At 34.9% G+C, this 22,867-nt stretch overlaps 1 protein-coding gene across 1 annotated transcript; it reads right to left on the bottom strand.

Moving 5' to 3' along the window:
• Positions 1 to 1,178: 1,178 nt before the first annotated feature.
• On the bottom strand, positions 1,179 to 5,119 carry LOC147491333 (uncharacterized). The gene is made up of 7 exons (XM_086568930.1): positions 4,944 to 5,119; positions 4,722 to 4,865; positions 4,520 to 4,618; positions 4,322 to 4,398; positions 3,988 to 4,096; positions 2,153 to 2,481; positions 1,179 to 1,558 (listed from the first exon to the last, which is right to left on the bottom strand). The coding sequence occupies exons 1-7, from the start codon at positions 5,011 to 5,013 to the stop codon at positions 1,466 to 1,468; spliced, it is 921 nt and encodes a 306-aa protein (XP_086425056.1). The 5' UTR covers positions 5,014 to 5,119; the 3' UTR covers positions 1,179 to 1,465.
• Positions 5,120 to 22,867: the final 17,748 nt, after the last annotated feature.

Below are 22,867 nucleotides of genomic sequence, written 5' to 3'. Positions count from 1 at the left end.
TTAATAATAGAGAGTAGAAAAGTTTAATTTTGTGGATTTCCGACACTAATTGTAATAGGTGTTAGTGGGTCAGATTCATTTTGTGGATTTACCGACAGTAATAGGTGATAGTGTCAGATTAGATCTGTGTTGATGCTAGAGACAGACACAAACTTTCTTGGTTGTAATGATGTGCCCTCTCAATTTTTGGTGAGTATACCACATTCTGAATTATAGCACGGACCGCAAATATAGATTCAATTGCCCCCATATGACAATTTCCAGTAGAAAAAAGTCCTTTCAATCCATGGACAATTTACTTTGTGTTCACGCACTTCATATATATATATATAGTAAAGACCGCAGTTCATATATAGTAAAGACATAACAATGTTGATAAATATGTAAAACTAAATCATCCATTTGTATCCAACACTTAATGAAAATATAATGAAAAGAACTGGAAATAAACTAAAAATTGAATAACTTTTACATATGTTTCACTTACACTCTATAGATCAAATGAGTTGCAGAGCTAAAAGAAGTACTAAAGTCAGTCAATCAAGTGCGTATTTCAGCAAATATTTGCCCTCCCCGTTCAGTTTTGGATTCTAATTCCTTCTAAGATGTTTTTTTTATTTTTTATACGTTGTCAAGTTCGGGAATTTAACAAAGTCTATCAAAAATAAAAGCAAAAGAAATGGTAAGTTGGTGGTAAAGACTAAAGATATAAGGAAGAGTTCAACCCCAGCGCTCTGGATTATAATAACCCAGCGTAACTTAAGGTTGAGTCTGGGATTAAATCTCTACGACTCTATCCATATGTTCTTAGTTTTAAGTTTTTAACACGGTGGCCTTTTTTTTCCCTCACACAATTTGGATATATAACGGAACTGTATAATCACATGCCAAATTCTCCCAATGGCAAAGCATGTTAGGAAAATTGTTGAAGAACACTTCCTGGTTATTGTAATGTATGCAGAAATACGTCTTAAAATCTACATATATGAATGGTAACACCTGTTTTAGTCGCGCTGTAGTCAATGTAACGAAGTGAACGAACTCACACCACTCATACAATAGTGACATCAATCGCTTACTGAAACATTACCTTCGCAAAACATTTTCTTTTCTTGTTTCTTTACTTTTTTTGTTAAGTGAAATTCATTAGATAGGTTGTATGAAAGACAACTGTGAGGGAGACTATCTATTATCCGGATTATCTTATTAATAAAGGATGTCAAATTCACATCTAGTTCAAGATAATTTCTAAAAGGAAAAATGCAAATCAAAAGCTAATTTCCAAAACTTGAAACTAAACTATTCCTTCAGACAAAAGAAGGCTTCTAACTAGTAGTTACACTAGTCCAAAACTTTGCCTCGGCCTTCCAAGCAAATAGGCGATCTCTTCTTCTCCAACATTAGATAAAATCATCAAAATGAAATGAACCATAAATCGAGGTCATCATGCCCTATTACCACCCCTTCAGTAATATATTGAGAGTGTTCTGTGATGTTGAAGAGATTGGCACTGGATACCAAACGACCAGAGCCAGAGATCCAATTCCACACTCAGCACCTGCCCACGCATTCAGCAAATTAAGTAAAATGTCAACGGAACAAGATGAGAGAAGTCCGTTCAGTTATTCTGTAAAAGTGATACAGAAAGAAACAACTGAACAGAAATGAACCTCCAATTCGTGCTTATCAAGTATGAACTATGAACTAAAAAGAAACGTGATGTGAAACCCTTGCAAGAGGCAACACTCTGAATTAAGAACAAAGAAGAAGCCTGACAAAAAAGGACAGAAGACTGATAATTCTGATGAACTAGTCCTCAGCCAGATCATCACCACCAAAAATAGTTCATTTTACATTAATCGTCATGTTTGAAAGGCTGATAGTGCTCAAGTAAGAGATGAATTTTTTTAAACTTTCAATAAGATAAGGAATGTTGGAACAGCTATGCTGGGGAGGATAAATTGCTTATACGAAAATCGGGAGGATAAATTTAATAACTTGTGCAACAAGGTCTTTATGTACGTCCCAAAAAGGAAATTAAAACTGCTCAAACAAAAGAAAGGGGGTAGGGGACCTCTATAACAACCTCGCTTTTCCACCAAAAAACAAAAAAAAAAAGAAAGGAATGACGGTGTAGTAGAATCAGATATACCTGCTTTCCAGATTTTATCTTGATTAGGTCCCTCATTTTCTCCACAGCATAAATTGAGCAAGCCCGCAGTTCAACTTCCTCCTCAGTACCTGAACCTATTTCACTATTGGCCTCGATAATGCTAGCTAAAGCTTCACTGTATCTCAACACACCAAGTTGCCTAAGCACAGCTGGAACAATATAATCCGCAAATATGGTAATTGAGCCTATGTCACTGAATTCACCATATCCTTGGCCCTTGAAAGCACCCCATAAGTCTGCTGCGAATATTTGTGCTCTTTTGTACAAGAAAACTTGGTGGCCTTTGTAGACTGAGTGATCTCGAAAACCTACAATATCATAAAAAAATTGAAGTTTGTAAAGAAACAGCAAGATTGTCTACGAATTAGATTCAAGAAATCACTTAAAACAATTTTAGTCAACAAACTTTATATTCAATTACATAACTCACAACAATCTCAATTGAAAAAATAAAAACTATCCAATGTTGATAAGAAACAGGTATATTAACAGTCAACCAATTCAACTGCACGCCCAAATTGTAGATGCCAGACTATTGCTTTCATTTACAGTCATTGGCGTTAAAGAGGGTTCTGACCAATAGGAAGACATTTATTAAAACCAAACAATTTGTTGATCTTAAATTATGGAGTACATTATGAATTGACCCCTTCATCTCTTCGAAGTAAACCATAACTTATCACCTCGCCAATGAGCTCCATGGATTCACATGATATGCATACGTTGCAGTTGTAGAGGAATGGGGAAATAGGGTGCTTACGAAAAATAATGGAGATAAACCATGCAAAGAGATCAACCTTTACTGGAACCAACATCTTCCAAATGATCATAGTAGGGCAATGCCGAAAGGAGCAAGGCACATAATCTGTTATCTCGTTTGATTGCTGACAATAAATACGTTATCCAAATAAAAGATTATAAGAACACCTAACAGGATTAGACCTCCCCTTATTTATCAACACATACAATGTAACTACAATGATCCTTCAACTCCAACTGATAAACTTTCAGTTCTAATCCACTCAAGATGGTGATTTGAGACGTCAAACTCCCAACCACTAATTCATCAAATGTCTAAAATTCAATACTCAAAAAAGAATTGTACAGCTAAAGAAAACCAGTCCCAGTGATCAAAACTATCCCGAACCAATATAGAAGTATTGAACCAGTTTATAGTTTAAACTGAAGAATTATTGTCAGGTTAAGTTACAAGTTTGGAAAACCTAACTCCCTTATGACTATCAGACACGAATTTCTTTAGAAAACTGATTAAAAAGGGAAAAGATAAGTGAAAGAGAAATAGCTATCTTCACACAGCCATTGAATATAGCATTTGCTGCTAACTCTTTACCATGGCAACTGACGCACAGATGGAAGAAAGCCTATCAAAATTGCGTGAACTTGCATATCTCTAATATGGAGGGAAGCAAACTTCTCACCACTGTCGCAAAGTTTGTTAGTAGCCTACTACTCTCGGTGACATGAACATTATAATTTTTTGGGGACAAACCAAGTCGGATTACAAGATTGGAAGTTCGTCACTAATCCTACTTAAGATTTTCATGAACCTGTCACTGCCCATTCCACAATTTTGAACACTTTATTTGCGTTTAAGAGAATTTCATACTTACCTAGCAAAAAATATATATAATCAAGCCAGACGAAAAACTCTTTCAACATTATCAGCTGCCGAGAAGAAAATATTGACAAACTAGGAAAAGTTCTATTAAAACCAGCTTATTTTTGCCACATTTCATGTTCTAATATATCAAAATCAAAATGAAAAATTAATTAGCAAACAGGAAAATGCTTACCAGGAAAATGACGGGCAATCATAGCAACAAGAGAAACAGCAGATTTGCCACAAGACTCCACAATGTTTGCAGCTTTTCCACCAAAATTCTTTTCCAACTCCATTCCAACCTAAATAAATACAAAGAGGAAATACACTGTTACCATAGGATGAATTAATTAGATAAACTAGAACCTATCTAAAAGTTCATACCACAATCATTTGAAGCTGTTCAAATAGAACAGCCGAACAACAAGGTCCTTCAAATCATACATGTGATACAAAATAAAAGATAAAAAATCTTTTTATATCCGGGACTATTTACTATGTTAAAAGAACTATACAACAAAATGTACCTCATGAAGTAAACGAACGCGCTCATCTTCCAATGGAAGTGGTCTAGGCCATTTCAACAACTCACGAAGTTGTGGACCTGCCAAGAACAAATGAATGATAAAAAAAAAATCAATTTTATCCTATATGTACCACATTCTCATCATAATTGAGTGCCGTAAAACACAAAAATAAAAAATAAATTACACTTTTTTACATACCAGTATACTTCTGTAAACGGTCCGCATCGAAAACAGACTTGTCATTCTCAAGTGCCTCCTTTAATCCCGAAGCCAAATTATCGTAATTCAAATCCTTATCTATTATTAAATACAACAAATATCCAAATTTATAAAAGTAATATATAAATAATAATAAATAAATCAATTAAAAAAAAAACATGGGAGTAAGTAAAATGTATACCAGGCCAGAAACAGAAATTCAAGGCATCAAGAACAAATAAATACTGAACAGTAAGTGGGCCATTGTCGAAATAATGAATCCCTTCAAAATTCCATTCCACTTTCGGTATCGACCCATTAATTTGTTCCACTGCTTTCTCGAGTCCTACATAAAAAAAAAACAAAATCAAACCTTTTGACAATCAAAATAAAACACACTCTACAATGTAGTTATATAACGAACCTGAAGAGTCAATGGTAACATGAGAAGAACGACTGGCAACCCACGCAGAGCTTGACCTTACTTCTTCCATTCCCGTTTCTTTTGTTTTTTAAGAGGAACCCTAAAAAAAAATGGTTAAGACTTAAGAGAAGAAGAGTCAAGATTTTCGAGCCGCGAAAAAGGTTCCCGCAATTTTTTTATCACGTGTTTCCCGCGAATGAAAGCGATTCTAAATTGTCGGCCCATGGGCCCATACCATTTATAGATTCTTAGAATCCACATTTATAGATTCTTATTATCTGCACAGTACCGACAATAAAGTGTCAAAGTGGATGAAATTTCGTCAGCCTTATATATTATTGCAAAATCTAGGCATACGCCTGCTGTATTTGTCCTCCAGCATCTGGGCCATCTAATAACCAGGGGTGTCCCGGCGTATTCTTGAACTGCTAATATATTATATATGGGTATTTTTTCTGTACAAACTTTCGCGACGTGGGAGCATGCAGGATTCAAGTATTCAACTACTAAATAAAGGATGGTTTTGGAGCTTGTGTTGTTGGGTATGGTCGTTTGATCGGGAATAAGGTGAAAGCTATTTTTCTTCTACGTGGCTCCATGGAGATGGATGTCGGCAGGCAGTAGTAACGTGTAACTGGGCATGGCTGTACAGTAGGGCCTACTAGTTTGCATCTTACTAAACTGGGCCTTGGTTGTAAAGTAATCCACCAAAAGCCGGGAAGAAGTAACGACTCCACGTACATTGCCTCTTTGCCTTAATAAGCGATGAAAATTCTGTTTAACTAAGAAATACGGAAAAAGAAAAATGTGAATCAGTGCATTACTCGTTGTGGAACCAGACATCCAGTGGATGAACTGGGAGATGGGAATAGTGCCACTGAGGTTCGAGATATCAAAATCGGGCTTCCAATCATCCAATGAAGCGATGCATATGGGTGACCAATGCATCATCCAATAATTGTTGGCTCTGATAAGTGAACTTTTAATCTCTTGATTTTATTAATTCATGTTGATATATATGAGTGTTTCCGAGCTTTTTCTAATATATTAATATAATTGACTCTTCACATAATTAAGTTTAAATTTATAGAGAAATTGACAATTTAACAATTCATTTGTCCCATCAAAAAAAAATATTTGTTCTTTAGTGTGTTAGACCCACATTAATTGGCAAATAATTCTTCATTTCATGAGATATAACTAGGGTCGTTAGTGCATTGTCACCAAATTCGGTGTTTTATTAAAAAAAAACGGCGTTTAAAACCCGTTAAATTGGTAAGACGTATTGTATAAATTTAGAACTGGTCGAGTTTTTTAAAATATCGTGTTTTAAACTTAAAAAACATATTTATCGCGAGATTTTGAAAATCTCACGTTTAAAATTTTATTATGTTTGTTTTTTTGCTGATTTTTTTTTTTAGCTCATTTGATCTAAAAGAAAAAGCGAGAACAAAAATGGGTTTTTGAGTTTACCTTTTTGAAGAGTGTGTTAGATTGACTTATTGCGACTTCTGTTTAGGAATATCTGACTTAATTGTTCTTACTTTTACCAATTACCAAACTATACAAACCTTTTGTCTTGTAAGTGTCTTTCACTTCTTAATTAAATCCGAGCTAGTGTAGATACACTATGTCCTTAAGACATGATTTTCCCCCTCCGCGGTCTTGAAGGTTGATGGGAAACTATCTTAGAACGGATTTCCTTCATAGAAAACTAAGCACTTCAATTCTATAGACTCGGCCGAACACAACATAGTATTTGACTAAAAGAGGAGAAGAGAAAGATCGAACTTCGTGTGATCCGGTGTGTTTTTCTCTCCAAATTCATCCACTATTTATAGGTGAATGGTGCCTTTTCAAACAACACAGTGACTCTTGGGAAAAAGTAAGCAACTCTTTGAAAAGTCACATGTTTCGAAAGGACACACCATTTTGGCATATAGCAACGTTTTGAACCGGTGCCTATTTCGAAAGATTGCACCTTTTCGGCATGATGCACTTTGTTTGAAACCAAACCGCACATTTCGAAGGTCGCGACCTTTCGGCATAATGCAATTTTGTTTCAAACAAATGCATCATTTTGAAAAGGTTTTTCTCACATTACGTCTTGTTTTGAAAACCCATTTCATCTTAAGTGGGGTAACTTGGGAGACAAACTACTCATTCATATTTAAATAGATTTGAGCAAATCATTTTTCTAACAATCCCCACATGAATGAAAATTTGGCTTCTTCTATCATAAACATCGGTTTACGTTCTTTTACAAATGAAAAGATACCGTCGACGTCAAGTAGCATGGGAGGCCTTGAACTTGCCTTAGTGAAAGACGATCGGATTTAATTGGACGATCGGCCTTGAAAACCGTTTGTATAAACCTAGACAATCATCTTCACGCCAGCATGCAGCCTCGAATCTTGTTGGTTCTCACGTTTGTGTTCATTTTGGCCTTGAACACTTCTTGGTTTCGGATAGTGCTTTTGAGACATTTGTCTTTAAAATTCTCATAGAAGGGCCCCCATGTAACATAGGTGATTTCTATAAAGAGTATCTACGCAATACTCCACTTGGATAACATAACTTTCCAAGATATAGTAAATCATTAAAAGCTTGACTTATCCTGGTTCTCGCGGCAGATATGCACTGTCTTATATAGGAATGGGTTAGAGTATAATATTACTCTCCAGTGCTAACTGAGTCACAAACATAATTCAGTTGGCCCATTGAACCTAGATCTTGGGATCTCCAGTCAACTAGGTTGGTTTTTCCATTATGATGACTCTTGGTTGATTATTTCAAAAGCTTTAAGCCCATTCCCCTTGATAATCTTTCTACTTGCTCTCTTGTTAAACCTTTTGTAAGCGGATCCGCAATGTTATCTTTTGACCTTACATAGTCGATTGAGATAACTCCATTTGAGAGAAATTGTCTAACGGTATTATGTCTACGACGTATGTGTAGACTTCCGTTATACATGCTACTCATCCTCTACCAATAGCAGTTAGGTACATCAATTGTATACACATCTGGCCGTGGGTTTAGCCCAGTTTGAAATATCCTCTAAGAAATTTGAAGCTACTCGCTTCTTCTCGGCCTGTCGATACTATGAATTCTGATTCCATAGTGGACCTCGCTATACTGCGTTTGTTTTGAGGATTTCCAAGAAATAGTTGCACCTCCAAGTGTAAAGACATATCCACTTGTGGACTTTGAGTCTTTAGTGTCGGATATCCAATTAGCATCGCATACCATACCGGCGCGGCCGGATATCTTGTATAGTGCAAACCAAAATTCGAGTATACTTTAAGTATCCCAAAACTCTCAATATGGCGGTCCAATGATCTCGCCAGGATTACTCGTCGATATCGACTTAGCTTGCTCACGAGTATGTTATGTCGGGCCTTGTCAGTTCATGACATACATTAAACTACCAAGTATACGAGTATTCTAGTTGAGATATGCTATCTCCGATATTTTTGGCTAAATGAAGATTTACGTCAATTTTTTGTGTGATGTTATATTTCTTGAACTTGTCAAGAATCGTCTCAATGTAATGAGATTGTGATAGAACAAGTCCATCCTCCATCCTAGAGATCTTAATTTCTAGGATAACATCAGCGACACCTAAATCTTTCATGTCAAACTTACTAGACAACATTTGTTTGGTAGATTTTATGACATCCATATTACTACCCAAAATTAGCATATCGTTTACATAGAGACAAATAATGACACATCCCTTTTGAGTGCTTTTGACATAGACACACTTGTCACACTCGTTTATTTTGAAACCGTTTGACAACATTGCATTGTCAAATTTCTCATGCCATTGTTTAGGTGCTTGCTTTAATCCATATAAAGATTTAACAAGCTTGCAAACTTTCCTTTCTTGTCCAGGGAGCAATAAACCGCCCGGGTTGTTCCATGTATATTTCTTCATCTAACTTCACCATTCAAGAATGTCGTCTTTACATCCATTTGATGTATCTCAAATCCATGTATTGATGCTATTGCTATTAGCATCCTTATGGAAGTTATTCTTGTAAAGAGTAAGTGTCAAAATAATCCAATCCTTCCTTTTGTCAAAAGCCTTTGACCACAAGTCTAGCTTTATACTTGTCGATTGATCCATCGAGTCTTAAATTTCTTTGTGAATATCAACTTATATCCCAAAGTCTTGGAACCTGGTGGTTAATCTACCAATTCCCATGTATGATTTTGCATTATGGATTCAATCTCGCTATTTATTGCTTCTTTCCAATAAGTAGCTTCTGGAGATGACATTGCCTCCTTGAACGTTTGAGGATTATTTTCCAACAAGTATGTTAGAAAATCAGGTCCAAAAGACCGTTGCCGTCCTTGACCTTTTGCTACGTCTAGGTTCCTCCTCAATTTTGCTTTGTGTAGGATGGTTACTAGTTGTAGCATCTAAAGTTCTCTTTGTTGAACTTGACTCTATACACATGTTATACGGAAACGTCTTTTCAAAGAATGAAGCATTCCTTCCTTGACTCTATAATTGTATTAACATGTATATCTTGAATCTCTGATTTATGAACCAGAAAACGATATGCACTACTATTGTTTGCATATCCAATGAATACAAAATCAATAGTCTTGGGTCCTATCTTCACCTTCTTAGGTTTAAGGACTTCCACTTTAGCAAGACACCCCCACACTTTTAAGAATTCGTAGAAAGTCTGATGACCTTTCCACAATTCGTATGGTGTTTTAAGCGTCTTCTTGTTAGGAATCTTGTTGAGAATGTAATTGGCAGAAAGCAAAGCTTCCCCCCACAAATTTTGGGGTAAACCAAAACTTAACAACATAGCATTCATCATCTCTTTTAGAGTTCAGTTTTTGCGTTCCACAATACCGTTTGATTAAGGTGAATAAGGAGCCGTAGTTTGATGAATGATTCCATGTTCAGAACAAAAGCCTTCAAAAGGTGATTCATATTCACCTCCTCTATCACTCCTTATAGCCTTAATCTTTTTGCTTAGTTGATTTTCAACTTCATTTTTATAGTGTTTGAACACTTCAATTGCCTCATCTTTACTTCTCAACAAGTAAACATAACTATATCTAGTGCTATCGTCAATAAAAGTAATGAAATACTTTTTACCACCTCTAGCCTACGTTTAAGATCACATATATCTCAAGTATTGTATTAAGTCTAGAGGTTGATTTTTCTTTCAATGGAATGAAAGGATGATCCGTCAACTTAGATTCTACACAAGTTTCACATTTATGGTGTGGTTCTATTTTTAATTTTGGTATATAGTCCAAATTAATTAATCTACATAAAGTATCATAATTAACATGTCCTAATCTACCATGCCATACATGTGAAGACTTCAATCAAGTAAACAAAATATTCAACTTTATTGGCTTTTTTGGCAATAGTAAAACAAAACATCCTAAAGAGCCCATCCCGAAGATAGCCCTTTCCCGCGAATACATCATTCTTAGTTAGTACAAATTTATCGAAAACAAAGACTAACTTAAAGCCATTCTTGCTCGGCGGACCGAAACCAAGTTCTTGCGAATGTCGGGCACATAGAGCACCTCATTCAGAGTTAGTTCCTTTCGGAAGTCAACCTCATCACCACCTTTCCTTTGCCTTCAACCTTGGGCGTAGAAGAGTTTCCCGTAAAGAGTTGTTCTTCCTTTTCCACGGCATGATAAGTGGTGAACCCGACTTGTTGGAGCATATGTGGTGAGTAGCACCGATATCCACCCACCATTCCCTTTCATTTCCAATCATGAGACATTTAGAAACCACATCGAGATAGGTTCATGTCATTAACATTGTTAGAAAGCGTGTCCATTGTCACATTGGCTTTCTTTTTGCTTTTATACTTCTTTGGCTGCGACATTCACTTGCCTTATGTCCAACCTTCCCACAAATTAGAAGCACTTGCCCTTGAACTTAGTAGGCGTACTACTCTCTTCACCTTGAGCTTTGTCTTGGTGCTTCCTCTTTCCGCAGCACTTGATCCTTCCACAACATTGGCCTTTGCCACCATGGGATCCTTTGCCGCTTCTTCTCGATAGGCGGTTATCTTCCTCTATCCTTAGGCGGACAATCCAAGATTCATATCTTTGCGTTTATGCTTAAGATAGTTCTTAAAATCCTTCCAAGATGGTGGTAATTTCTCAATCATAGCAGCCACGGAAAGATTCTCCTAGGGTCATTCCTTCCAAATAATGACATCATGGAGGATTACTTGAAGTTCTTGGACTTGGCTTATGGCGGTCTTACTATCCGTCATTTTGAAATCAAGAAATCTGCCAACTATGAATTTCTTCATGCCAGCATCTTCACTCTTGTATTTCTTGTCCAATAAATCCCAAAGTTCCTTAGCGGTCTTGAACACACTATACCACAATGTATAATGAGTCGTTCATAATTTCTACACAAGAAATCGGCATGAAACCAAGCATCCTTGGCTAAAACCTTCTCCTTTGTGGGTTTTATCGGGGCTTACATCGAGAGCCTTATCCCATAGAAACCTTGGCAAGTTCGGGGTAGTCGGATAGAAGAGCATCTTATGTTGCGGTAGCTTGAAATCGGTTCCATTGAACTTTTCGGGCTTCTCCCCCATGAGGAACATAATGGGAAATAACGGTAGGAACGATAACGGCGGGGTAACTAGTGGTGTTGCCATATTCGAAAATATATAACTACACTTTGTTATTTCCTTAAACCAAAAAGAAAAGAAAAACAAACAAATTACGTTGGGTAAAGAAGAAGAAGAAAAGAAATTGCTTAAAGTTGTTAGGAATATACAACTTAATTGTACTTACTCTTTTTACCATTACCAAACTATACAAACCTTTTTGTCTTGTAAGTGTCTTGTACTTCTTTTTAAATCCGAGCCTAGTGTAGATACTATGTCCTTAAGACAGATTTTCCCCCTCCGCGGTGCTTGAAGGTTGATGGGAAACTATCTCCCAATAGAACGGTTTTCAATTCTATGAACTTCGGCCGAACCACAACATAGTATTTGACTAAAACGGAGGGAGAAGAAAGATCGGAACTCTGTGTGATCTGGTGTGTTTTTCTCTCCAAATTCATCCACTATTTATAGGTGAGTGGTGCCTTTTCGAAACAACACAGTGACTCTTGGAAAAAAGTAAGCAACTCTTTGAAAAGTCACATGTTTCGAAAGGACACACCATTTCGACATATAAGCGCTTTTTGAACCGGTGCCTATTTCCGAAAGGTTGCACATTTTCGGCATGATGCACTGTTTCAACCAAAGCACATTTCGAAAGTCGCGACCTTTTCGGCATAATGCAATCGCTTCAAACAAATGCATCATTTTGAAAAGGTTTTTCTCACATTGCGTCTTGTTTCAAGAAAAACTCATTTCATCTTAAGTGGGGTAACTTGGGATATCATTCATATTTAAAATGGATTTGAGCAAATCATTTTTTCTAACAACTTCTTTATTAGGTTTTATTTTGCTTTAGACTATTAATACTTGGAAATTTTAAAACTATTTGTAGTACTTGATTATGTCATTATGGTTGGTATTAGTAGTATCTTATTTAGGGTCGTGTTTTGGTAGTGAATCTAAAACTTTTAGTATTTGGATGAGTAATTAATAACTTTATATTTCTATATATTTTAATTTAATTTTATTATTATTATTATTATTATTATTATTATTATTATTTTATCATTTTTTTTTACGTATTATACGTTTTAAATCCGTTTTTTTTGCTCTGTGTTTTTTTAAGCCTTTTTTCCAGGGGTTTTTGTTTTCCTGATACGTCCATTTAAAACACAAACTAAGTGTTTTTCAAGTACAACATTTTTAACTCATACGGTACTTCTTGCGGCAAAATACAATTTGGGTACAAAGCATCTACACTAGCTTATTAGAGTGCTTAAAAAGTATTTAGCTAAGCAACACTTTGGACGGAGTTGCTATGAGGATCTATAATTGTTGGGGTGAAAAATAATGATAATTAAGAACCTACTTTCTAGACTCATGGTTCAATGGTTCATAGGTCATAACAATACCAAAGTGGGTTTTATGCATGACTATGGAATGGGTTTGTGTCTCACTGTCTCACCAGAAAAAATGAAAGGGAGGATACTGTAGAGTGCATACTTTATTTTATTATCACTAGTACTATGTGCACGGTTGATGACCGTGATAAGTACACATGTACATAGTACAAAATATCAGGATATGAGTATTTATCGATATTCAATTTCTAGATATGTATTGTGGATATATCCTTCTCTTTGGGGATATTTGGCATTGTTTCACATGCAAATATCGTGGATATATCTAAAATATCGATAAATATCGTAGATATTTCTTGATATATCATGATACATTATTTATATTTATTTGAAATATAATGGTAAATATTAAATAAAATTGTTATATACACAAAATATCGCCAAATATCTCAAAATATCACAAATATCGTCAAAATATTACCGATATTTGCAGTTGTATATATCTCTGAACATATCGTGATATTTATATATCTTTCTCTGAAATTTGGATAGATATCCCCAAATATCGCGATATATCGGGATATTTTGTACTATGCACATGTATACCGTGCACTTTTTTTTTTAATGAAAAAATATAAATAAAAATGAGACCTACACGAATATATATATATATATATTTTTTAATAAATTGAACCTGATATCAATCGCGTTAGTAAAATTAAGCCAAACCCGAAATCCCAATTAAAATTTCAAATACCTTCACTGCCCAATGTATAAAGGAATCTCAATAGAAATTTATATGTATTGGATATAAAAGTAAATAATATATATATATTTGTTGGGTCAAAAAATATAAATTTCAAAGTTTTTTAATTTTTTGAAATTTCGGTTTGAAACTTTTGAAATTTTAGATTGATTTATAAAAGTTAAAATAATAAATATATAAATTGGTGGGTATAATTATTTATCAATATTAAAGCTCCTGCAAGGGGTATTTTTCTAGCTCTCTTTAAATTCAACATCATCAACTCTTATTAAAACATAAATTCATCTCCTATTGAAAAGATAAATTATAGCACTTTTAATTAAAACATAGATTATTTTTATATTATAATTGGAATTCTCTCTTTATTGAAAAAGAAAATTCTAGCAATTCTAATTAAAACGGGAATCTTTCTCCTATTAAAAATGGAAACCATATTTTTAAATTAAAAAAGAATCCATCCCCCAATTAAAAAATGGATTTTTAAAACTTAATAAACACAATTTGTTGATAAATTAAAACGGGTTCTTAAAACTTTATTAAAACAATTTATTATGAAACTTAGTAACAAAAACATGAATCACAATTTGTTATAAAAAATTTATATGTATAGTTATGATTGTTGAGCAAGTTTTAAAAATAACCGGTGTGTATGCACGGGTCTATTTTCTAGTATGTATTTATATTAAATTAAATTAAATTATTTGTTTGATTTTAAGTATTGTATTGTAATATAAAGAAGGAAATGGGGGTATAATTAGAAAATTGAATATTTTAAAATAAATAATTATTAATAATTTTCCAATACGTGGGGCCCATGTGTTGGTGAAAAGAATTGGTTTTTAATTAAGTGGTAGCCCATGTGTATATTAAAAATTATTTTTTTTAACTAAATGACATATATACCCTCATACTAATTTCAATTTTGTGTTTTGGATAGGGTAATTAAATAAAAAGGCTAATGGCAAAATAGGAAATAAAAAAATGATGCAAGGAATCTTGGGCGTCAAATTGTACCCTTCACTTTATAAGTTATTTATGTTATTTGGTTTAAGTAACAATTGTAATAAGGAAAAACTATAGGGATAAATATGGAAAGTGGCACTGGCTAAGCGTAGGGCTGTCAACGGGTTAGGTCTAGTCTCTGCCCAAATCATATTTGATATTTTGAGTCTAAACCCAACCTAGGTCTTATTGGACAAGTTCGGATTCATGCCAGACCTAGGTCCGTTAGCAATATATGGAAGTCCAAACCCAACCTAGGTCTTATTGGACAAGTTCGGATTCTAAAATTTAATCAAATTTGTAAATAGCAAAAATTGAACCCACATCTCCTGTGAGGAAAATACAATACTAACCAATATGGCTTCCAATTTCTATATTAACTTTCAATAAATATAATAGAAATATTAATAATATTAAATATAAAACACATAAAACTATTATAGATTTCGAGCCGGGTCATTATCAAATCAAACGTAGGTATGTTCAGACCTGACCCAATAATCTTATCGGGCTAAATTTAAAATCTAAGTCCTTATCTTATCGGTTCGGATTCAATTGGGCTTGTCTCGGCCATTGACAACCCTAGTTAGGTGGGTGCGTAATCTTTATAGCAGTATAGATAGATTTTGTTGAATAGAAAATACTCAAAATAGTAAAAATAGTAAAGGAGACCTTAGAGCATCTTTAGCAGTGATATCAACCTAGCATCAAGAATTTGGTATTTTTTCAACTTTAGGAGAACTACATGTTGATGAAAACACCAAAAAAACACCAAACCAAACACCAAATCGACCAATATTTGGTTCCAGGTTTGATGCTGTATCAAATCACTTACGCGGTTTGAGAAACACCGCGCGGTTTTGCCAAAACCGCATGGGCTTGGGCTCCAATGGCACGCGGTTTTGACAAAACCGCGTTTTTCTGAAAATTAGAATTGTGGTGCATAGAACTTGAAAAATTATGAGTTGTGCATAGAAGTCAAGAAATTAACAATTGTGCAATTGAAGAAATTAAAATTGTAATTCAAAATCGAAAAAATAAAGAGATTAAAACCTATAATTATGATTATGCGGTTCAAAATCTATGATTATGATATAATCATATAATATCCAAAATAATCCAAAACCTATCATATTACATCAAATTTATTTAGCTCTATTCTTACCCTTACCACTCGATCCCTCTCCTCTCTCTATTTGGGCGTTCGAAGTCGCCCTCTAAGTTCATAATCGAGAATCATGATATTTTTCACCAGACGGGAGGTTAACTACTTCGACTGAAGTTCCTCATATCCCCGATGTTGCTTAGCGTGTACACTTGCTGCATATCCTCATCGTTTTCGAAGTCTCGTCAATGCATCGCTGGGATTGTCGATATGTCCGAGAATATGCCTCATCTCTTTCTTGGCTATAATGATACAGTGATCCCCTCATCCCATCAAACATAAGAACACGGTTCTCATATCTTTCTAGAACCTCGACCTAAAAATCCAAGAAAATACGATTAATGAGTACATATTATATATATAATGAAGAAGATAAATAAAACAATTAAACTCACCATGGTATCTTGATCAATATGTGGCTCTAACTTCGAGAAACGAAAGCATGAGGCACCTCGGGAATGGAAATATAAGTAGGCTCCCCATCAGTCCACATCACGGCAAACATCGAGGGATTCTTGGCGGATTACCGGGGAGGCTGGATGATATGCATTCGAGAGGTTGTGGGTTGTAAACGGCTATGGCGGATGAGGAATCGTAGCTCACGTCTCATCCCTTCCAAGCCCACAAACTTCGAAGTTGCTAGCCCCACCAACGGGGGCAACAACGGACCCATGGAGACACGGTTCCACCATCTATAATCTTGATCGCCATGCGCTTTCAACAACAAAAGAAGATGCATCGGCTAAGGACCACAACTAGCATGAACTTCATGAATATGAGTTATACCCCACGACTTCGCATCACGAACATCTGGCATGGGAGCACATGGAACTCCATAACGTCCGGTCATCCGCCTCCAACATCACATAAGCCACGCGGTACCAAACCCGGCAAATCGTCTGCGACAAAAAACTCGTGGCGTGACAACACACAAGCATCTTTGTCTAACCGGATCGTCAAAGGCGGTAACAAGCGCCAAGGTCTCCACTCGATAGATGACAATGATCTAATATCAATCGCACGAGCCATATAGATATTATGCCTAATCTGCCCTACGTTCTGAGTCAAGTGAGGCCCTCACCAACTAGCAAATCTAGGGCTTAGTATCGGCAATCATGTCTATGTTAGGACAAAGACATCGAAAGTACTCATAAAACCAAATCTCTAAAAGTCCCGAATCCTGCAATCGAGGATTTCTACTTACGAATGTGCGTGAAGCTTTATCTAACGGATATCAATGTGACATATCTTGAGCTACCGGTCATAATCTTTCATAGTATGCAAATCGGATACATAAACATAATATCCCGGTCGTGCAGTAGAATGACCATTGGGAAACAAAACATGTCCAATAAAAATATCAAAAAGCCCTAACATCTTGACGGCACCCTCACTACCCTAGAATAAGCGGTCAAAGCTAACTCGGCTTCGTGTATCGGGGATGCAAGAGGGGTTCCATATATGCGATCTTAATATGAGATAGCTTAATCCCGAAGAATCATAAGCATCCGCGCACCCAAATGAGGAAAACTCATAAGCATACTATCCATATTCTCATAATTTGTATGAAAAGGTATCGGTTGGCCTATCTGGAGATACTCAACCCATAAATCATAGTGAAGTCTAGTGGTGTGAACCCTAACTCCGCCAAGGAAAATGAAATGTATGAGTTCTACTCCACCATCTTTCTACTAAAGCTATGACCATCAGCCTTGATCGACCTTCTCATAATCCGCATCAATCAAAATACCCAAAGATGTATACAAAATATTATCTCTAATATGTACAAACTCATCCAAACTCCTAATAACCTTCCCACCACTCTCTAACACCAAGTAAAGTTGATCTAACTCGGTAGTCAATAACATGCTGCTATTATAAAAAAAAATGCGTATAAGATAAATAATTAATTGGTCCAACTCAACTAATTAATATTCAAAATATTTAATCAAAACTAATTAATTACACGAGTATTAGTCATCGCGACTTCGACCGTGTTTTGGGTCACGTGTAGAAGACACAACTTCCATATCAAGTGCTTCTCTAGGTGCAAATTGACAATCGAAGTCGTTCATCTGATACTCCAGTACATAGAGATGTCTATCAGTCGGCGACGACATCCTCGGGTTCTTCTCTCCCACCGTATTGTATTTCCTCGGATTCTTTTCCCTCATCGCCAATGTCATTTGTGTACTGCCAATCATCACCGTCGAAAGGTTCAAAATGATCCATATAAAATTTCAAAAGTTTAGGTAGGTAAACTAAGGAGAGGGTTTATAATTGAGAAAAGAATTAGAGAGTGATTGAACCACGCGGCTTTGGTCCTGATTATATAATAGTAGCACGCGGCTTTGAGAACACCGCGCAGTTTTGGCAAAACCGCATGGTCTTGGGCCTATTAGTTAGGCTTTAGTGGTGCGATTTTGGCAAAACCGCGTAGTTACTTGGTGTTTTTTTTATGTTATTCTTAAAATTGTTTGGTGTTTTTTTGGTTGCTCTCCTAATTCCTAAAGATGCTCTTACAAACTCTTGCAGATGGTAATATTACAACTCTTCATTGCGTGTTGGTTATTGACTTATTAGTATATTCTCATCTCACATTCTACAGTACTCAAAAAATATCTTGATCACCAAGCTACTACATATGCCTCGTCAATTGAAGGTCTCCATAACAATAAAGTCGATCTAGTCTCTACGTAACTATTCAAAACTTCGATACCATTTTCTTGCTAGCCAAACACAAGACAACAAAATCCAAATAATAAACAAATATTTAAACACGGCTAAATGACAGCTTAATCAACACTTGATGATCTAGTCGCATCATCATTCCTCGAGCCAAACCACCCACTCATTCTCACCACATACTAGTCAAATTGGTCGTACCATCTTGATTATTCTAGTTAAACCACTAACAGCTAGCCTTTGTTACGCCGCAGTCTAACACAGACAATGTGCAATAGATTCTGAACACGTCTTTAAGTATCCTAATCAGTACACTATCATTCACGATAAAAAAAATATTTCAGACACCCCTATTTTCTTACTCATGTATATATACCGTCCTAGCCCAACTAGGCCATTTCTAAATCATTTTGATTAAGAAACATTGCCTGAGATTTTGGGGAAATTGTTCAACGCTAATCCTATAATACTTATTGTGCTTCGCGCCCGTGCCAGTTATCGAATTCTATATCAAGATTTCTACAATGTTCACCTAATTAGATCCTAATTAGGGAGCTAGGTCATGTTAAATCCACTGTGTCTTGCCTTTTCTTGTCTGATTGTCTCATTGTTTCAAAAAATTTCTCCAGGTGGAAACTATGGGAGTGATTTTGTACAGGACCCATGTTCTTCTTCTCGACTTGAACAACATATATATATAACATATATATATATAACATATATATATATATATAGGACATTGGTTTGAACTCTATGATGATATAAAATCTTAGTACTGTAATTTCTCATTTTGACAACATGGTGGTCCAGTTCTTTGCTGTCACTCTCAAAATGGACATTTTTCGAGGTTCATATATTTTTAGAAGATCTAAAGGTTGATTGGCTACTTGAGAATGATTCATCACATGGCATTAAAGCTTGGTTTCTCAATTGATCAACATGGTTAATTTTTTATCCATGAATACTCAAAAATTTAAGAGAAAAGGAAATAAGTTTTCAAATTTAGCTGTTTAGAACAGGAGGGAAATTTTTTGCCTAAGTCAAGTTGTTTCTTATCGTCATCGTTTGCATCATCCTAGATGTTATTTCGAGTTTTCGACACTTAGATCCAAGTCAGATTTCGTCAATGAGGAACCAATCAATTCCATTGATAGCGAATACAAGATAGTCAACAAGTTGAGTTCTAATCAATTGATTAGGATTAGATAATCACCACTTGTATTAAATTTAAAGTAGTCTTGGTCAACGTACAACTACACAAGTATTAGATAAATTGGAGGATTGGCGATTGGCATATATAACGAGTATCTGATATTTAGATATATATTTTGTTCATGATTTATCATTTTTTATAAAGAAATATGACCAGAATTCCTCACATCAACTTATAGGTGTTGTACTGTTGTTTAATTGCTCAATATTCCTCTCAACTGAAAAAGGACATGAACATTTAGATTCCATATTTCAGGTTAAAAAAATGGTCGAGTAAAGAATTTCGTGATTTTATTCAGACGACTTATATTATATAAAAAAGAATAAATAGGTGCAAATGAAATTAATTAACTTAACTTTTCCACATTATGTAAGTGGCAATGCAGGCTGAAAATTGATATCATATAACCCCTTTACTTTCTTACCTTTTCTCCCCTATGAGGGTTAGGGATGTAAATGGGGTGGGTCGGGGGTGGGTTTGCCTTCCCATCTTTATCCCCGATTTCATTTTCGTTCTCCATACCCCCCCGGATACCGGATTCTCCCATACCCGCCCCACTCCCCATTAGCCAATTTAACAAAAAAAAATTCCTTATTTATACTCACCTATATAAACTATTTTTCACCTATAATTATATATACTTTATGAATTTGGCATTAGCCTAATGGAAAGATAATTATAGTTTCAAGAATGAAGTATTAAGTTTGATTTTTACTATTGCAATAGTTTTACAAATATGTATAATATATAAAAATTACATACACTATATACTTAATTAATTGGGGCGGGGTCAGATAGAAGACCTCATTCTCCGTACCCGCCCCATTCCCGCTTGCAAGGAGTCGGGGATTCCCCATACCCTCCCCCATCCTCATTTAGCACTCTCCATATCCGCCCATAGATCTCCATCCCCATGGGTATTTTTTACATCCCTACTTGTGGTTAGTTTTCCCGTTATAGTTTTTGCATTGTGACACTACTCACACTAGTGGGTGATAGGGCCTCAATGATTTGGGCGGGGTGGTGTGCATTGATGTAGGTTTATTACAATTCAATGGGCTAATTATTTTCATATGAAATCTCGTTTTTTATAGTTTTTGGAGACATTTACCAATTCAGGTTTTGGGTTTAATCTCCATGCTGCTAAAAAAACTAGTCTATTAAAACTTCCCATATGTGAACAAACTCACAAAATCCTCCTGTTTTTAGAAAAATATCACAAAGACAGAAATATCCCCATAAGAGAACTTTGGGGTTTTTTTTTTTTTTTTTTTTTTTTTTTTTTTTTTTTTTTTTGCATAGAAATCACTTGAACAAAATACAAAATGAAAGAAGATTAACATCATATTATATAAAATTAAATGAGGAAAGTAGTAGATGTGACATGGAAGGTTGTAGATCCGTTTTTTTTTATTACGGTTTTGAGATTGAAAACAATTTGAAGATGATATCATTTGAAAAAAATTGTTCCAATCATGATTTTGAGATGCAAAAATAAAAAACTGACTTCCACATATCTATGAAAAACCAGTTTTGCATAGCAAAATAACTTTACAGAAAAATCACCGTGTAAAATAAATTTTCATAGAAACACAGTGTGTAAAAATGAAATTGCATAGTAGTTACTATGTAAATGTAAGTTTTCATAACTCTAGTGACTGTGTAAATATAGTTTTACATATATATGACTATGTAAAAATACATTTACATATATTATGTTAGGCGTCGGAAAATTTTAAATCCCAAAAGTTATTATGTAAATTTAAGTTTTTATAGTTCCAATGACTATGTAAATATGGTTTTACATATATATGACTATGTAAAAATACATTTACATATAGTCTGTCAGGTGTCGGAAAATTTTTAATCCGAAAAATTACTATATAAATTTAAGTTTTCATACCTCCAATGACTATATATGCAAATATAATTTTACATATATATGACTATATAAAAATACATTTGCATATAGTCTGTTAGGTGACGGGAAATTTTCAATTCCAAAAAGATAAAAAAGAAAATAAGATAAAATCAAAAATAAAAGCAGACCAGATTTTATATTTTTTTTTGGAAAACATAAAGATTATTTAATGAGACCTAAATAATAATAAAGTTATGTAGTATAGGCCGATGGGAGGGAATTTATACTCAACTGAGTGAGCCTTATTTCTTGTTCGATATATGTTTGTGGACAAACAACTATTTGCTGTCCACAAAACAGCAGCGGGTGATTGGTGGAGTGCTGCCCGAAAAAACTATTAAACTGTCCAAAACAACTGTTAAAAGTGACCAAAAAAACTGTTAACCAATAAGAAACTGATGTTTGTGGACAGACTTGTCCACAAATTCGGACTCTTTCTTGTTTACCAATTACCATGATGAAAAGTAAACTACCTGGTGTTTACTGTTTACAGAGTTACAGTGTATACTACTGGATCATCAAGATACTAATTACTAAATATCCTGATTATATGTTGACAGTGTAATCTATTTCCTTTTTTCTTTTTATTTTTTTTCGATATTAAGTGTAATCTATTTCCAAGAGTAGAAGTAATTAGGTTTTGGCTGTTAAAAGCTGACAACGAGTAGTGTTACGTCCAATCTAATGACTTCTTAATACCTTCTGAAGAAAGGACCTGAAGTCTAGTCTACTAATATAGACTAATAGACTACGGTAAAACAATTGAGTACTCCATTGATGCATTGAGTAATTGGTATGTCTGTATTAGGCATGGATATCATTTTTGATGAACACGTACTAAAAATTCACAAAATTATTTCATTTTCTCATGTACTCGACACGAAATAGGATTTCAAAATTGAACGCATGTCATTGCACTTTTAAATTTGAAAATGTCTAAATGGTAAAAAAAAACACAATATGTGGATCTTCTTGCCAATGTGAGCGCGAAAATAGGGGACAAAGGATAAAATATATAATGTAAGGGTTATTCGATGAAGGTCGACTACTACGTAGTCGGTAGACACATATTCGTTGAATTACGGATGCAATGCCATTGGACACTAAAATAAAAAACTTAAAATGTTTGCCACGCACCACCATGCATTAGTGGTTCTTAAGAAATCCTGGAGCTGGATCGAGCTGACATGC

This window comes from Coptis chinensis, chromosome 6, assembly GCF_015680905.1.
Source record: "Coptis chinensis isolate HL-2020 chromosome 6, ASM1568090v1, whole genome shotgun sequence".
Classification (NCBI taxonomy): Eukaryota; Viridiplantae; Streptophyta; class Magnoliopsida; order Ranunculales; family Ranunculaceae; genus Coptis; species Coptis chinensis.
The sequence above is the reverse complement of the archived record's forward strand: the minus strand, read 5'-3'. Positions and strand labels throughout refer to the sequence as shown.

What these genes read in the sequence shown, in the direction of transcription:
- LOC147491333 (XM_086568930.1), bottom strand. Translation starts at nt 5,013, where the DNA reads ATGGAAGAAGTAAGGTCAAGCTCTGCGTGGGTTGCCAGTCGTTCTTCT. An exon ending in GAATTTCTGTTTCTGGCCTG is followed by an intron (nt 4,619 to 4,721) that starts GTATACATTTTA and finishes ATTTAATAATAG; the next exon opens with ATAAGGATTTGAATTACGAT. An exon ending in CCGTTTACAGAAGTATACTG is followed by an intron (nt 4,399 to 4,519) that starts GTATGTAAAAAA and finishes TGTTCTTGGCAG; the next exon opens with GTCCACAACTTCGTGAGTTG.